Genomic DNA, 16,721 nt, shown 5'->3' with positions numbered 1-16,721 from the left:
TGGTCTAAAGTACCTTTTGAAATGAGACATTATGGTGTCTTGACCCTAGCAAAGCATTGCTGAATGAGAAATGAAGAAAAAATAGCCACGGTGTAACTTGTGCTGGCCTGACCATTCTAGAGAATGTGTTTACTTCTGAACAACATACTTTAAGAAAAGTAAAGTATAGAATAACTAGAAGCAGACCACTAGGATGCTCATAATTCTAGAGAAGGGGAGACTCCTGGGGCAGAGAGAGACATGAGAAATGAAATCAAATACATGAAGGATTGTCATGCAGAACAAAAGACAGATTTGCCTGATACTGCTCTAGAGAGCAGAACTGGGGCCATGGAATAGAAGCTGGAAGCAGGTGATTTTGGATAGACATAGAGATGCCCTTGCTGAATATCAGCACTCTCCATAAAGGTGAGAAAGGGGTGAGGTTTTCATCAGTGGAGGTGCTCATTAACTGAACAATCACTTAAAAAGTATATTGTCAGGGTGTTTTTCTTTTTCTTTTTTTTTTTTTCACTGAGCAAGGGGTTATTCTAGATGACTTTTGAGGTCTCTTGTAGGAGGCATAATACCTGGACTTTTCTGGAAAAGATTAGTGTCAGTCGGTTCAGTTGCTGAGTCATGTCCGACTCTTTGCAACCCAGTGAATTGCAGCACACCAGGCCTCCCTGTCCATCACCAGCTCCCGGACTTCATTCAAACACATCCATCAAGTCGGTGATGCCATCCAGCCATCTCATCCTCTGTCATCCCCTTCTCCTCTTGCCCCTAATCCCTCCCAGCATCAGAGTCTTTTCTAATGAGTCAACTCTTCACATGAGGTGGCCAAAGTACTGGAGTTTCAGCTTTAGCATCATTCCTTCCAAAGAACACCCAGGGCTGATCTCCTTCAGAATGGACTGGTTGGATCTCCTTGCAGTCCAAGGGACTCTCAAGAGTCTTCTCCAACACCACAGTTCAAAAGCATCAATTCTTCGGTGCTCAGCTTTCTTCACAGTCCAACTCTCACATCCATACATGACTACTGGTAAAACCATAGCCTTGACTAGACAGACCTACGGCAAAGTAACGCCTCTGCTTTTGAATATGCTGTCTAGGTTGGTCATAACTTTCCTTCCAAGGAGTAAGCGTCTTTTAATTTCATGGCTGCAATCACCATCTGCAGTGATTTTGGAGCCCCCAAAAATGAAGTCTGACACTGTTTCCACTGTTTCCGCATCGATTTCCCATGAAGTGATGGGACCAGATCCCATGATCTTCGTTTTCTGAATGTTGAGCTTTAAGCCAACTTTTTCACTCTCCTCTTTCACTTTCATCAAGAGGCTTTTTAGTTCCTCTTCACTTTCTGCCATAAGGGTGGTGTCATCTGCATATCTGAGGTTATTGATATTTCTCCTGGCAATCTTGATTCCAGCTTGTGTTTCTCCAGCCCAGCGTTTCTCATGATGTACTCTGCATATAAGTTAAATAAGCAGGGTGACAATATACAGCCTTGACGTACTCCTTTTCCTATTTGGAACCAGTCTGTTGTTCCATGTCCAGTTCTAACTGCTGCTTCCTGACCTGCATACGAGTTTCTCAAGAGGTAGGTCAGGTGGTCTGGTATTCCCATCTCTTTCAGAATTTTCCACAGTTGATTGTGATCCACACAGTCAAAGGCTTTGGCATAGTCAGTAAAGCAGAAATAGATGTTTTTGTGGAACTCTCTTGCTTTTTCAATGATCCAGCGGATGTTAGCAATTTGATCTCTGGTTCCTCTGCCTTTTCTAAAACAAGCTTGAACATCTGGAAGTTCACGGTTCACATATTGCTGAAGCCTGGCTTGGAGAATTTTGAGCATTACTTTACTAGCGTGTGAGATGAGTGCAATTGTGCAGTAGTTTGAGCATTCTTTGGCATTGCTTTTCTTTGGGATTGGAATGAAAACTGACCTTTTCCAGTCCTGTGGCCACTGCTGAGTTTTCCAAATTTGCTGGCATATTGAGTGCAGCTCTTTCACAGCATCATCTTTCAGGATTTGAAATAGCTCAACTGGAATTCCACCACCTCCACTAGCTTTGTTCATAGTGATGCTTTCTAAGGCCCACTTGACTTCACATTCCAGGATGTCTGGCTCTAGGTGAGTGATCATACCATCGTGATTATCTTGGTCATGAAGATCTTTTTTGTACAGTTCTTCTGTGTATTCTTGCCATCTCTTCTTAATATCTTCTGCTTCTGTTAGGTCCATACCATTTCTGTCCTTTATTGAGCCCATCTTTGCATGAAATGTTCCCTTTGTATCTCTAATTTTCTTGAAGAGATCTCTAGTCTTACCCATTCTGTTGTTTCCCTCTATTTCTTTACATTGATCGCTGAAGAAGGCTTTCTTGTCTTCTCTTGGTATTCTTTGCTGTTCTTCTTGCTATTCTCCACTGATCTCCAGTAGCATATTGGGCACCTACCGACCTGGGGAGTTCCTCTTTCAGTATCCTATCATTTTGACTTTTCATACTGTTCATGGGGTACTCAAGGCAAGAATACTGAAGTGGTTTGCCATTCCTTTCTCCAGTGGACCACATTCTCTCAGACCTCTCCACCATGACCAAGGCCACCTGTCTTGGGTGGCCCCACGGGCATGGCTTAGTTTCATTGAGTTAGACAAGGCTGTGGTCCTAGTGTGATTAGATTGACTAGTTTTCTGTGATTATGGTTTCAGTGTGTCTGCCCTCTGATGCCCTCTTGCAACACCTACCGTCTTACTTGGCTTTCTCTTACCTTGGACATGGGGTATCTCTTCACAGTGCTCCAGCAAAGCACAGCTACTGCTCCTTACCTTGGACAATGGGTATCTCCTCACCACCGCCCCTCTTGACCTTGAATGTGGAGTGGCTCCTCTAGGCCCTCTTGTGCCCGAGCAGCCACCACTCCTTGGATGTGGGGTTGCTCCTTTAAGATTAGTGTAACTACATTAAAATTAGGAAGTTCTCTAAGTGGTTCTCTTAAAGGAGTCAAAATGCTCTCAAAATCAACATGCACACACACACACACACACACACATATGTACATACACATGTACACACACACACAAGCTTCCTCTCACTAGCCCACCTCCGTGGCTATGTACATGAAGTTGCCATTCTAGTCACTCATTGGATTGGGCATTCAAGATTCTTGTTCAAATGCAGTTTTTCTCTAGATGAGGTCTGGCTTTAAGCCACTCAGCTGTTACAATCAGCTTCTATCACAGTGCCTGGTACTTATTCATTGAATGTATTTATTATCTGCCATTTACCCTTGAGATTGTATAAGTTTATCAAATTAAATCTACTTTCCTTAAAGGACTCTGAAGAGATGGACAACTAGACAGATAAGGAGAAGGGTAAGAAGTCACAAGGATTTCACCATTGAAGCTCAATCCTCATGGCACAGAGTACAAGCCACACACAGATACTGTGTCCCTCCAAAGGCACTAAATTTTAGTGAGATGGGAAGCTTTCGTCCTCACAAAGGCCTGAGCTGGGCAATGATCTGGGCTGGGATTTGGTGAGACCACTTTGTGTCCTGCCCTTCTGCCCAGCCCATTGATTTAGCTCTTTAAATTGCATCATTTGAACCCACAGATGTCACAGATTCCATTAGACAAACTCCTCTGGCTAGCAGAACCAGAAAGAGGGAACATGATAAGCACCTGAGAGCCTGATTGACCATTCTTAATCTTCATTGCTTGGGAGACTACAGTGGGAGTTCACTTGTAGAATAGGGTGAAGTGCTGGCTGGTTTTATTTCATTCAATTAAGGATACATCTCAAAACCAGTGCCTAATAATGGGAATACGAACCTCACTTCCTGGCTTAGGTTAGTGGCAGATGAGTACAATCTGCCAAGCATAACTATAACAATAAAGGGTTATGGAAAGGAACCTTCCCTATAACCCATCCTCAAGAGATGCCAGAAATTCCATCATTAGTTACTTATTCCCAGAAAAAATGGCAGAGTAGGACTAACAGCAAGCATATGGAGAAAGAATTGATTTCAGAGCTTAGAGTGAGGATGAGGCTAAAAGCTGTCAATGAGGGTCAAATGGCACCAGCTTTGGGGACTGGCAGAGGGCAGGGAACTAGGAAAGTCATTAGACATATTATAAGCTTGCAGGTGGACACTTAACATGTTGTTCAGTTGCTAAGTCATGTCCAACTTTGTGACCCCATTGACTGCCACACACCAGGTTCCTCTGTTCTCTGCTATCTCCTGGAGTCTGCTCAAACTCATGTCAATTGAGTCAGTGATGCCATCCAACCATCTCAACCTCTGCCACCCCCTTCTCCTCCTGCCCTCAATCTTTCCCAGCATCAGGGTCTTTTCCAATGAGTCAGCTCTTCCCATCAGGTGGCCAAAGTATTGGCGCTTCAGCTTCAGCATCAGTCCTTCCAATGAATACTCAGGGTTGATTTCCTTTAGGATTGACTGGTTTAATCTCCTTGCTGTTCAAGGGACTCTCAAGAAGCTTCTTCAGCACTACAATTCAAAAGCATCAATTTTTCAGACTATATGGGGAACCCATTTTATATCCTGGGTAGTATAGAGGTGGACATGGATACATAAAAGAGACATCCAGGCCTCTCCTTTCCCCTCCATCATATCTTCCATGTCCTTCTAAATATACATCTCGTTACTTCCAAGGCCACAGCAACTTTCTTAATCAAGGAATTCACCTTAAAGTGTTATTGGCTATTGGCCATGTAATTTATTGTCCCTTCCAGGGGTAGTTTTTAGGAATATAGTGCCTTAAAGTGAAGGAATCACTCTCATAGTATTTCTCAGGCGACCTCTGGAGGAGAGGTTTTTTTCTCTACAGGGGAATACCACAAAGCTTCTCATAGCTCAGCCCACTGGAAATGCAATAGACCAGATTAATTTCAAATGCAAGAGATGAAAAGTAACACTAGACTCTGAACTGACTATAGATCATCCAATTATACTTACTTCAAGTTGCAAATTGACCATGATTGTACTGTCCTCTCTCTTTACTATTATAACTCACACATCTGGCATAGAGTGAGAGTTCAGTGAATGTACTTCTTGTTGCTTTCATTACTATTACTACTAGAAGCAGTAGTAGTATTAATGCTGCCCCAGTACCTGGCACAGTGCCCAGGACATATGAATTATCCCCAAAGTGGAATAATTTATCACTCTGGCTCCTGGCATAGTGCCTGGCACTCAACAGGGCTTTGATTGAGTTAGTTCCCTGTGTTTTCACTTTTCCCTGGGACACATTTGTCTTCAGTTTCCCTTATAGCTTGTCTTGCTAACATGGACACGGACCTTCCTGTAGCAGTAATACTTAGCCCAGAACCACCAGTGACACCATCTGAAAAGACATCTAGCCTTTCCTTTCATAGTAGTCTCTTAAGGGGCTTTCCTGGTGGCTCAGATGGTAGAATACACCTGCAATGCAGGAGACCTGGGTTTGGTCCCTGGGTTGGGAAGATTCCCTGGAGGAGGGCATGGCAACCCACTCTAGTATTCTTACCTAGAGAATCCCCATGGACAGAGGAGCCTGGTGGGCTACAGTCCATGGGATCGCAAAGAGTCAAGCACAACTGAGGGACTAAGCACATCATAGCACAGCCTCTTAAGTGGCAAATGGGCAGCAAGTGGATTTTCTGTTTTTTTAGTTTGTGTGTGTGTGTGTGTAATTTTTTTTTTTTAGTATAATTGCTTTACAATGTTGTATTAGCTTCTGCTGTACACTGAAGTGAATTAGCTATATGTACACATATATTCCCTCACTCTTGGACCCCCCCATCCCACCTGCCCCCTCATCCCACCCCTCTAGGTCATCAAAGAGCACCAAGCTGAGCTCCCTGTGCTATACAATAGCTTCCCACTACCTATCTATTTTACACATGGTAGTGTATATATGTCAAGTGTTTAAGATCATTTTTAATATAGTGAAACAAGATTTGAGCTGCTGCCTTATAATTTGTTTACCTCTAATCCCTGTATTCTATTATAGTCTTAAAAATATGCCCCCAAAACTATCTTAACTAGACTATGATCAAGCCCACCACATTTGTTCTTGTGATACCTGAACTACCCTCACATTTTCACACTATATTAATTCTTCAAGGACTGGATAACAGCTATCTTCTCCATGAAACCTCTGACACTTCCAGCCTCACAGAGCCCTTTCTGAAAACCCCAAGCATCAAATCAGTACCACAAAATCTAGTACTCATTTGTGACTGTGCTGACCCCATCAGCTAGATTGTATTTGTTCATTAAACATCCATTTGTTGAGCACTCATCATGTTCCAGACCCTGTGTAAGTGCTAGGAAGGCAGGAATCAAGGTCAGATCAGATCAGTCGCTCAGTCGTGTCCGACTCTTTACGACCCCATGAATTGCAGCATGCCAGGCCTCCCTGTCCATCACCAACTCCCGGAGTTCACTCAGACTCACGTCCATTGAGTCAGTGATGCCATCCAGCCATCTCATCCTCTGTCGTCCCCTTTTCCTCCTGCCCCCAATCCACCCCAGCATCAGAGTCTTTTCCAATGAGTCAACTCTTCACATGAGGTGGCCAAAGTACTGGAGTTTCAGCTTCAACATCATTCCTTCCAAAGAAATCCCAGGGCTGATCTCCTTCAGAATGGACTGGTTGGATCTCCTTGCAGTCCAAGGGACTCTCAAGAGTCTTCTCCAACACCACAGTTCAGAAGCATCAATTCTTTGGCGCTCAGCCTTCTTCACAGTCCAACTCTCACATCCATACATGACCACAGGAAAAACCTTAGCCTTGACTAGACAGATCTTTGTTGGCAAAGTAATGTCTCTGCTTTTCAATATGCTATCTAGGTTGGTCATAACTTTCCTTCCAAGGAGTAAGCGTCTTTTAATTTCATGGCTGCAGTCACCATCTGTAGTGATTTTGGAGCCCAGAAAAATAAAGTCTGACACTGTTTCCACTTTTTCCCCATCTATTTCCCATGAAGTGGTGGAACCAGATGCCATGATCTTCGTTTTCTGAATGTTGAGCTTTAAGCCAACTTTTTCACTCTCCACTTTCACTTTCATCAAGAGGCTTTTTAGTTCCTCTTCACCTTCTGCCATAAAGGTGGTGTCATCTGCATATCTGAGGTTATTGATATTTCTCCCGGAAATCTTGATTCCAGTTTGTGTTTCTTCCAGTCCAGCGTTTCTCATGATGTACTCTGCATATAAGTTGAATAAGCAGGGTGACAATATACAGCCTCGACGAACTCCTTTTCCTATTTGGAACCAGTCTGTTGTTCCATGTCCAGTTCTAACTGTTGCTTCCTGACCTGCATACAAATTTCTCAAGAGGCAGATCAGGTGGTCTGGTATTCCCATCTCTTTCAGAATTTTCCACAGTTTACTGTGATCCACACAGTCAAAGACTTTGGCATAGTCAATAAAGCAGAAGTAGATGTTTTCCTGGAACTCTCTTGCTTTTTCCATGATCCAGCGGATGTTGGCAATTTGATCTCTGGTTCCTCTGCCTTTTCTAAAACCAGCTTGAACATCAGGAAGTTCACGGTTCACATATTGCTGAAGCCTGGCTTGGAGATTTTTGAGCATTACTTTACTAGCATGTGAGATGAGTGCAATTGTGTGGTAGTTTGAGTATTCTTTGGCATTGCCTTTCTTTGGGATTGGAATGAAAAGTGACCTTTTCCAGTCCTGTGGCCACTGCTGAATTTTCCAAATTTGCTGGCATATTGAGTGCAGCTCTTTCACAGCATCATCCTTTAGGATTTGAAATAGCTCAACTGGAATTCCATCACCTCCACTAGCTTTGTTCATAGTGATGCTTTCTAAGGCCCACTTGACTTCACATTCCAGGATGTCTGGCTCTAGGTCAGTGATCACACCATCGTGATTATCTGGTATCCCTACACAAACAGCAGGAAGACAAAGATGCAGTTGAATGATGTAGAACAAATGTGATCTGAGTGCCAGGGGGGAGCCCAAAGGGAGATTCTGAGGGTATCGGGAAGGCTTCACAGAGAAGGGTGGGACTTATTAGCAAGGTGCTGAAGTAGAGAGGGGTTTGTTAAATAGAGAAAGTAGGATGGAGTTACGTGCAAACACATGATCATGAAAGGGTAACTCAGAGAACATGGCTCAGTATGGCTAGAATTTTGGGTGAGAAGGAGAGAGATGAGAGAATATCATGGAAGGTTTACTCATTCATTCATCACACTTATATCCAGCATCCAGGGTATGCCAGGAACTGGGCTTGGATGAATGCTAGAAAATCAGGACAGATGCAACCTCTGCACTTGAGCTTTAAAGCAGATTGGACTGAACAGATGATTACTCAGGAAGACAAAGACATATGTCTGTGTTACTAGAAATTTTGATTAACATCAAGAAAGAAGAGAAAAGGCTATGGCTACAATGGAGAGAAGAATATGAAGGAACTACTTTATAGAGAGCAGTTGATGAGGGCATCTCTGAAGAGGTGACATTTAGTTGAGGCTTGAAAAATGAAAAGTTGGAGGACAGTGTTCCAGGAGATGATCGAAGGTCTTGAGGTAGGAGAATACTTGGCATGTTGGAAGAATCAAAAGAAGCTTTACAGGGCTAAACAACAGTGGATGAAGGTGAGAGTGCTTTCAAATGACATTAGATAGGTAAACAAACACAAGCCAAGACCTAGTAAGTAGACCTCGGAAAGGAGTGTTGATTTCATCACAAAAGCAGCGGGATACAAACCAAGGAGAGTGAAATAGGATCAGCTTTGTGTTTCACAGGATAACTTGGGGGTAGTGTGGAAGACAATCTGAAAGGGGAGAGAAGGGAGTTGGAATGACTCATTGTAAGTGTGTGGAATGGTCCAAGTGGGAGATGATGAAGACAGGGACCTTTTTCTTTCTTCTGTTTCAAAGGTGACTAGTACAGTGCTAGGCATGCTGAAGGCTTCCACTGTGTTCATGTTGATTAATTTAAAAATGTAAACTGAATTGGGCTGTTGAGTCTCTTTTCAGGAGCTCTCACTGTCTCTTCTTTCTCCTCCCTTTTTCTTTATAATGGAGACAGGGAGGCAGGGAGGTGTTCTACAATTAGCATTATTAAAGTAATTTGCTGTTTAGTGACAAATGCTTCCTCTAAATGCCACTTTCCTTTAGTCATTGCTGAGTTACTTGAAAGTAGCACAAGAAAATATCAGTGCTTCTCAAAACAGCCAAGCAGCAGTCTGCTCTCCTGAGATTTGGATGCAGAGAGAAATTTGTCATCTGGGCCTGTTCAGGGCAAGAGGCAACACTAACCTTCAAACGCTAACTTCCCAGAAGATCACAAGTGCATGAATTGCAAATGCCACTTGGTATAATATATGCCGCTCACTCTGCCAAAGCAGAGATGTAATTACCTGAAAGAGTAAGGCAAATGTTTGTGGAAGCCACATGTCTTCATCATCTCTTATATCCAGAAGATGAGACAAGAGGCCCTTTATCACATTTCCATTTCTTTTTGCTGGCAAAACAGTTCAGTAGTGAAAGACACTTAAATAACATCATCCAACCTCAGCCTCCAGAGAGTCCTGGAGGTCCCAGGGATGGTAGGGAAAGGGGAGTCAGTCACCTCATGGGTCTGAGCCTCATCTGCCCTGGGGAGGATAAGCATTCCCATCTCATAGGGCTAGTACAAGGAGTCAATGAGAAATGTGTATGAATTCAATCTGTAAACTACAAGGCAGAGCTCTATATTGTGATTCATTCTATGCAATTAAAGGCAAAGACTATCTTTTATTCTTGGTCTCCCAGAGAAAGTTAAACATATTGTAGGAATGCATTAATAGGTTTTGCTTTGAAATCACTTCTATTACAATCTGGCTTTAGATATAGTGCATGTAAAACAGACCAGTCACTTCTCAGAATTGAATCAGATAGATTCTCATATATGTCAACTGCTTGGTTTAGGTGGTGGAGGAAAAACATCAGGAGGGGCTAGAGGCGATACATGACTGTAGTGTGTTGGAGTCAGTACCCTCTTCCCCAGTGAGCAGCAGTCAGAAGAAGGCTTCAGTTAGCATTCCAACAGGATTTCAATCCAGGATCTGCATCCAGGGCAGCTGCAAATGTAATCCTACAAATTAGCAGAGGCCCAGGGTCCAAAGAAAAGTAGCCAAAAATGAGGTCCAACTTTGCATCAGCAATCAGAAGTATTATCATGAGTATTTCCAGACAGCAGAAGGGAAGGAAAAAACTAACTTGTGCCATGTCTCAGGAGGTTTGCTCTTTACCAGTTACTGTGATCAGTCATTATCTCATTTAACTCTCACAATAGCTTTATGAGATAGGAATTAGTCTTTAGCATGGGGCCTGGTGCTGTTAATGTTATTAATATTGATAAGCTTTTCAGGGCTCCCCTAGTGGCTCAGATGGTAAAGAGTCTGCCTGCAATGCAGAAGACCCAGGTCAATCCCTGGGTCAGGAAGATCCCCTGGAGGAGGGCATGGCAGCCCACTCCAGTATTCTTGCCTGGGAAATCCCATGGATTTCCCACCAGGCTATAGTCTGTGGGGTCGCAAAGAGTTGGACATAACTGAGTGACTTACACAAACAAGCTTAATAATAAGAAACTGAAGCACAGTGAGCTTGAGTAACTTCTTTAAGGTCACAGACCTGGTAAAGCTAGAGATTGAACCCAGGTCTTTCTGACCCAAAAGCCCAGGATCTTTCTTCTATATACTCCTTTGCAAGAGGAGAAAGATTGTAGCTTTAAAACAGCTAAGGATTTTTCAAGTCCCTAGCAAGGCTGCCTCCATAACTGACCACTTTAGAGCTGCAGGTATCTAACATCTTTGATCTCCCTCTATCTCCTCATTTAGGTTTCAAAATTGCTATGAACCATGGCCCAACTGTACTACAAAAAGGTCAACTACTCACCATACAGAGACCGCATTCCCCTGCAGATTGTGAGGGCAGAGACAGAGCTCTCTGCTGAGGAGAAGGCCTTCCTCAATGCTGTGGAGAAGGGGGACTATGCCACTGTGAAGCAGGCCCTCCAGGAGGCCGAGATCTACTACAATGTCAACATCAACTGCATGGACCCACTGGGCCGGAGCGCCCTGCTAATTGCCATTGAGAATGAGAACTTGGAGATCATGGAGCTCCTGCTGAACCACAGTGTGTATGTTGGCGATGCACTGCTCTATGCCATCCGCAAGGAAGTGGTGGGTGCTGTGGAGCTTCTGCTCAGCTACAGGCGGCCCAGTGGAGAGAAGCAGGTAAGAATTCCCTACAGCTGGGGAAATAACCAGGGACAAGACAGCATCACAGGGTCAGAAGCCATGAAACTCAGGAAGGTTAGGTAGGCTGGAGTTGAGAAGCCCTATAATGGCAACCCTCTTCTCTCCAAAATAGTGCCAGTGGTCTCACGTGGGATCGTAGAGCCACCCTGCATGGCCCATACTGAGTTTTACTCATTTGCTTTTTCCTTATTAGTATTTGCTGACATATATTCAATACTCGGGCTTCCCAGATAGCATAGTGGTAAAGAATCTGCCTGCCAGTGCAGGAGATGCAAAATACATGGGTTCAATCCCTGGGTAGGGAAGATCCCCTGGAGGAGGAAATGGCAACCCACTCCAGTATTCATGCCTGGGAAATCCCATGAACAGAGGAGCCTAGTGGGCTACAGTCCTTGGGGTCACAAAGAGTAGGACACGACTGAGCAACTGAGCATCCACACAACCTAAAATTGTGCTCTCCATTTCCAGAATATTCTAACTCTTTCTATGCTCCCTACCTCCTGCTCTATATCTTCATTTCCTTCCTCTACTCAAAGGTTACATTTGAGAGCAGGAGAGATGAAACACAGACCTGAGTTTTCTCCTCACCTGCTCTTTCCTGAAGGACAGGAGGCCTTTAAACTTGAGTGCTGTGGCACAGATGCAGATGGATCCAGGAATTACACATATCTCTCAGTCTCACTCATGTGACTACATTCCACCCCTAGATGTTTGGAGTTTTGCCTCTGCGATTCTCTTATCTTCTGAGGAACCAAAATTTAATATTTTGGAGTTACCTTTGAGTCCTTCCTCGCCCTTGTCTTCATGTTCAATCCCCAAGCCCTGTTGAGTTCTTCCTTCCCAATATCTTTTATGTGCTTTTTTTCCCTCTCTAACCCATCTCCTACCACTCTGCCTCAGGTTCTCATCATCTCTCTCCTAGATGAGTAATTCCCCAAGTGTGCTTCCTGGACCATCAGCATTAGCATCACCAGGGGAACTTGTTAGAAAACACAAATGTGAAAGCCTCCAGATCAGACTGGATCTGGATCAGACTGGATCAGACACTCTGGGGATGGGGCCCAGCAAGCCCTCCAGGTGACTGTGATGCTGCTCATGTTTGAGAATCCCTATACTAGACTAGCATGAAAGCTTCTATCTGGACTCCTATCTGGACTCTCTTTCTTTCTCTCAAACTGTCCTCAGAAATGACATGGTTTATTCTTCCCCAAATAACATAACAATCCTCTCATTCCTTTTCATCCTTTCAGTGACTCCAACGGCTCTTCACTAGAAGAGAAGCCAACCCATAAAGCCTAGCACTCAGTACCCTTCATTAATGATTTTTCTAGTCTTGTTTCCCTCTAGGCCCTTCTAAATGCCATAAGTCAGGAAGGTCTCCACTGTCTCTCTTCTTTCAGAGCATAGTAGGGTACGTAGTGGGCTTCCCAGGTGGCACAGTAGTAAAGAACCCATCTGCCAATGCAGAAGACTGGGGTTCAATCCCTGGGTCGGGAAGATCCCCTGGAGGAGGAAATGGCAACCCACTTCAGTATTCTTGCCTGAATAATCCCATGGATGGAGGAGTCTGGCAGGCTACAATCCATGCAGTTGCAGAGAGCTGGATATGATTTAGCACATATGTTCATAGAGGCACGTAGCAAAGAGAATACAGTCATCAACATGGAATACCACAATACACTAAAAAGTACAAACAGCACAAACCGAAACCCAACTCGAAAAGTGCTTACAAAATACTGATAATGGAAACACTCAACATCAAATCTGATGGGATATGACCAAAGCTGAGTTTAAAGGGAAGTCGTAGCTTTAATACTTGCCTAGTTAAACAAAAAGGAATGAAAATAAGCTAACTGATAACTCACAGACCAGGAATTGGAATTGACAGAGCAGAAAACAAGATGCTAGATTAAAAGTTCCTTGGGTAAAGAGCCTGAATCAACATTTAATACGGTGCCAAGAGAGAAGGGGCCTTATCTCTCTTCTCCACTGCTATATCCCGGCACTGGGAGAGTACCTGCAATATCAAAGGCACTCAATAAATATTTATTTTATGAATGAATCACACGCAACTGCACTGTGCTAAGCATCTCACAGCATTTAATCCTCCCAGCTACTCTGGGAGGCAGGCACTATTCTGATTGTCCCCATGATACCGATGAGACAAATTGAGCCATAGGATGGTATAAATGTCAGAGCCAGCATTCAAACCCAGGCTGCCTGGCCCCTAAACCCACCCTCTTAAGCACTAGGCTACACTGCTCCCCTGGCTGTCCGAGGTAAGTCTGAGAACTCCCAGCACAGGAGTTTTGAGACAGGGTACGTCAGTGGAGGGGGAGAAGGAAACAGCAATCCACTCCAGTATTCTTTCCTTGAGAATCCTATGGACAGAGGAGTCCATGGGGTCACAAACAGTCAGACAGACTAAGTGACTAACACACACACACACACACACACACATCAGTGGAGGATGGATAACCTCTCTGGAAAGGACAGGTCTATAGGATTTGGATATACAGCAAAGCAGACCACTCCCAGTCCACATCACCATCCCCATCACAACGGATTTGTTCTGGGCCCCTTTTCTCTAGAGCCCTGCTAAGTGTCTGGGTGATTTAATGTGCTAATCTGAACTAAGGCTTACCCAGCTACTCCCCTCCATGATGATCCTGCCCACCTCTGAGATGATGTAGCCATTGACTCTACCCTTCACTTGACACCAAGCACATAGTACATATATAAGGTCAGCCTTACTTCAAGCACATGTACTATGACGCCAAGCACATAGTAAATATGTAAGGTCAGCCTTACTTGTGGAAAGAAGCTAGCCTTACTAGACTTCATAATTAGATGGTTTCTTAAATGGGAGGCATAATCTAATTATGCCCCTTTGTTTTCATGTATCCGCCATCTGCACCTGACCCAGTGCCTAGTATATAATGGGTGACAGATAAATACTTACTGATGAGCAAGAAGGGCTTATGTGTATCTCTTGGGAAAGCACATAGCTAGCTGCTTGAACAAGACATCCTGGACTTTCAAATTCAATCCCATTTAGCATCATAACTGTTTTGAAAGAGTGCAGAACACAGAAGAGTTTCCAAAGAGGGCATTACCAATAGCAGCCCTATTTCTGAGTTTGGAAAGTAGGCCAAATCCTAACTTGATGGGCTCCCCCTCGTCCTGGTGGCTCAGATAGTAAAGAATCCACCTGCCAGTGCAGGAGACCTGGGTTCGATCCTTGGATTGAGAAGATCCCCTGCAGAAGGGAATGGCAACCCTCTCCAGTATTCTTGCCTGAAGTTTTCGATAGACAGAGGAGCCTGGTGGGCTACAGTCCATAGGGTCACAGAGAGTCAGACATGACTGAGAGATTAACACTTCCACTTTCCCTTTTCCCATCTGTCCCCATTGCTCTAGAAACCCTGAGGAAGAAAGGCACCTGGCAAACTCATTCTAAAGTACTGGGTTGGCCAAAAAGTTCATTAGTTTTAAGTTAAAATATATATTTTCCTTTTCAAGAAATTTATTGAACAATGTATTCCTTGAGCAAAAAACCTTTTTGGCCAACACAATATAATTTAAGGCATGATCTTCCCCTTCATAAAAGCAGTGCTTAACTCACAGAAATGAAGCACTCCTGGTGGAATGTCAGGGATATGAAACATGGGTGAAGCTATTTGGGACAGGCTGTTTTTCACCAAGGTTCTTCCAGACTCACTGAGAATATAAGACCTTCTTTGTCCACACTCGAATATCATACCATATATATAAATCCAGAAAGCCATCAGCTCCCTCTCCAGGTCTCTTGAGCAGCTTTCTCTTCTCACACAACCCCTGCGAGCAGTTGGTGCTAAATTGCATTTTTCTTCCATTGCTCTGACAATTGCTGTGATAAGTCATATACAGTATCTATAACAACAGGCTGCCACAGTGCTGGAGCTCTGCCTTTCTGAGAGATAGAAACAAGATTTGTTTACCTGGGAGCAGTCAGGGGTGTGAGCAAACACAGGACTCCTAAAGGGCCTCAGGTCCAGCTGGGCAGGTGACTCTCAGGAAGGCACTTCTCCTCTACACAGAATCCAAACACCTGACCCTTTTCACAGAGGCCCTCCCCTAGCTCACTAAAGGACTGGGAACAGCTGAGCTCCCTCAGTCTTGGCTGGATAAACTAATGCCCTCTATAGATTTACTGACAAAGAAGTTTGCCTTCAGGCTGGCAACCAGACACCCTTTGCTCGACCCTGGCCCCAGACCATCATGCTCTTCTTCCTCTTCTAGCCTATCAAAAACTGCTCTCAAATATAGACCAGAGGCTGGCTGTAAATGGCTGATACTGGCTTCAAGTATTGGCACTCACATGGACACCTGCATCTTTAATAGGGACCAAATCTTAAAGTTAAAATGGTAATGCTCTATCAGATAGAATTTCCTGAAGCAGACAATAAGTAGAAGACTGTGTGTGTGTGTGTGTGTGTGTGTGTGTGTGTGTGTTATTCTGTGGTCTTCTTGCTACTCTAGAAAACCAACCCTCTTGGCAGCATCCACTCCCTAACCACTACAGCCTATTCCCTTAGGGATAGATGTTGGCCACCTGGGGGACTTGGGATTCCTTGGGGGTGAACACTCTGAAATAATTCTCATTGTTTTCTGCAGTCTCTCAAAAATGTTTATACAGAAGGTTTAATACAACCTATTTCTTGTCCATCAAACCTGCTCCCTTTACCCAGTGAATCTTGGAACTGACAGGGTAGCATGATCAGCAGGGGAAGCAAATCCAGTTTCAGTCCCAAGAGGAGCCTTGAATCAGTCTATGGTTAAAACTGGCTCAAAGATCAAGCTTTGTGCTTATGGAAAACTCGTCAAAATGAAGACGCCTAAACCCTGTTGCATAACTACAGAATCAGAATCTTGGGGGTTTGGGCCTGGAATCAGCATTTTTATACTTTTTAGTTTGTATTGGGGTATAGTTGATTAGCGGAGAGGCAATGGCACCCCACTCCAGTACTCTTGCCTGGAAAATCCCATGGATGGAGGAGCCTGGTAGGCTGCAGTCCATGGGGTCGCTAAGAGTTGGGCACGACTGAGTGACTTCACCTTCACTTTTCACTTTCATGCATTGGAGAAGGAAATGGCAACCCACTCCAGTATTCTTGCCTGGAGAATCCCAGGGACAGAGGAGCCTAGTGGGCTGCCCTCTATGGGGTCGCACAGAGTCGGACACGACTGAGGCGACTTAGCAGCAGCAGTAGCAGCAGCAGCATAATTGATTAGCAAACAATATTGTTATAGTTTCAAGTGAACAGCAAAGGGACTTGGCCATACATATACATGTATCCTTTCTCCCCCAAACTCCCCTCCCATCCAGGTTGCCACATAACATTGAGCAAAGTTCCCTGTGCTATAGAGTAGGTCCTTGTTGGTTATCCATTTTAAATATAGCAGTGTGTACATGTTC

At 44.1% G+C, this 16,721-nt stretch overlaps 1 protein-coding gene across 1 annotated transcript in view; it reads left to right on the top strand.

Annotated features, from left to right (window-relative positions):
- Nucleotides 1–16,721, top strand: part of TRPC5 (transient receptor potential cation channel subfamily C member 5) — a 347,720-nt gene that overhangs the window by 148,636 nt on the left and 182,363 nt on the right. The window contains exon 2 of the mRNA XM_061409506.1: nt 10,841–11,239. Coding sequence (XP_061265490.1) covers nt 10,862–11,239 — 378 coding nt within the window. The 5' untranslated portion in view covers nt 10,841–10,861. The remainder of the gene's footprint in view (nt 1–10,840; nt 11,240–16,721) is intronic.

The sequence above is a fragment of the Bos javanicus genome, chromosome X (assembly GCF_032452875.1).
Source record: "Bos javanicus breed banteng chromosome X, ARS-OSU_banteng_1.0, whole genome shotgun sequence".
NCBI classification, from domain to species: Eukaryota; Metazoa; Chordata; class Mammalia; order Artiodactyla; family Bovidae; genus Bos; species Bos javanicus.
This window is presented reverse-complemented; position numbering and strand designations above follow the sequence as displayed.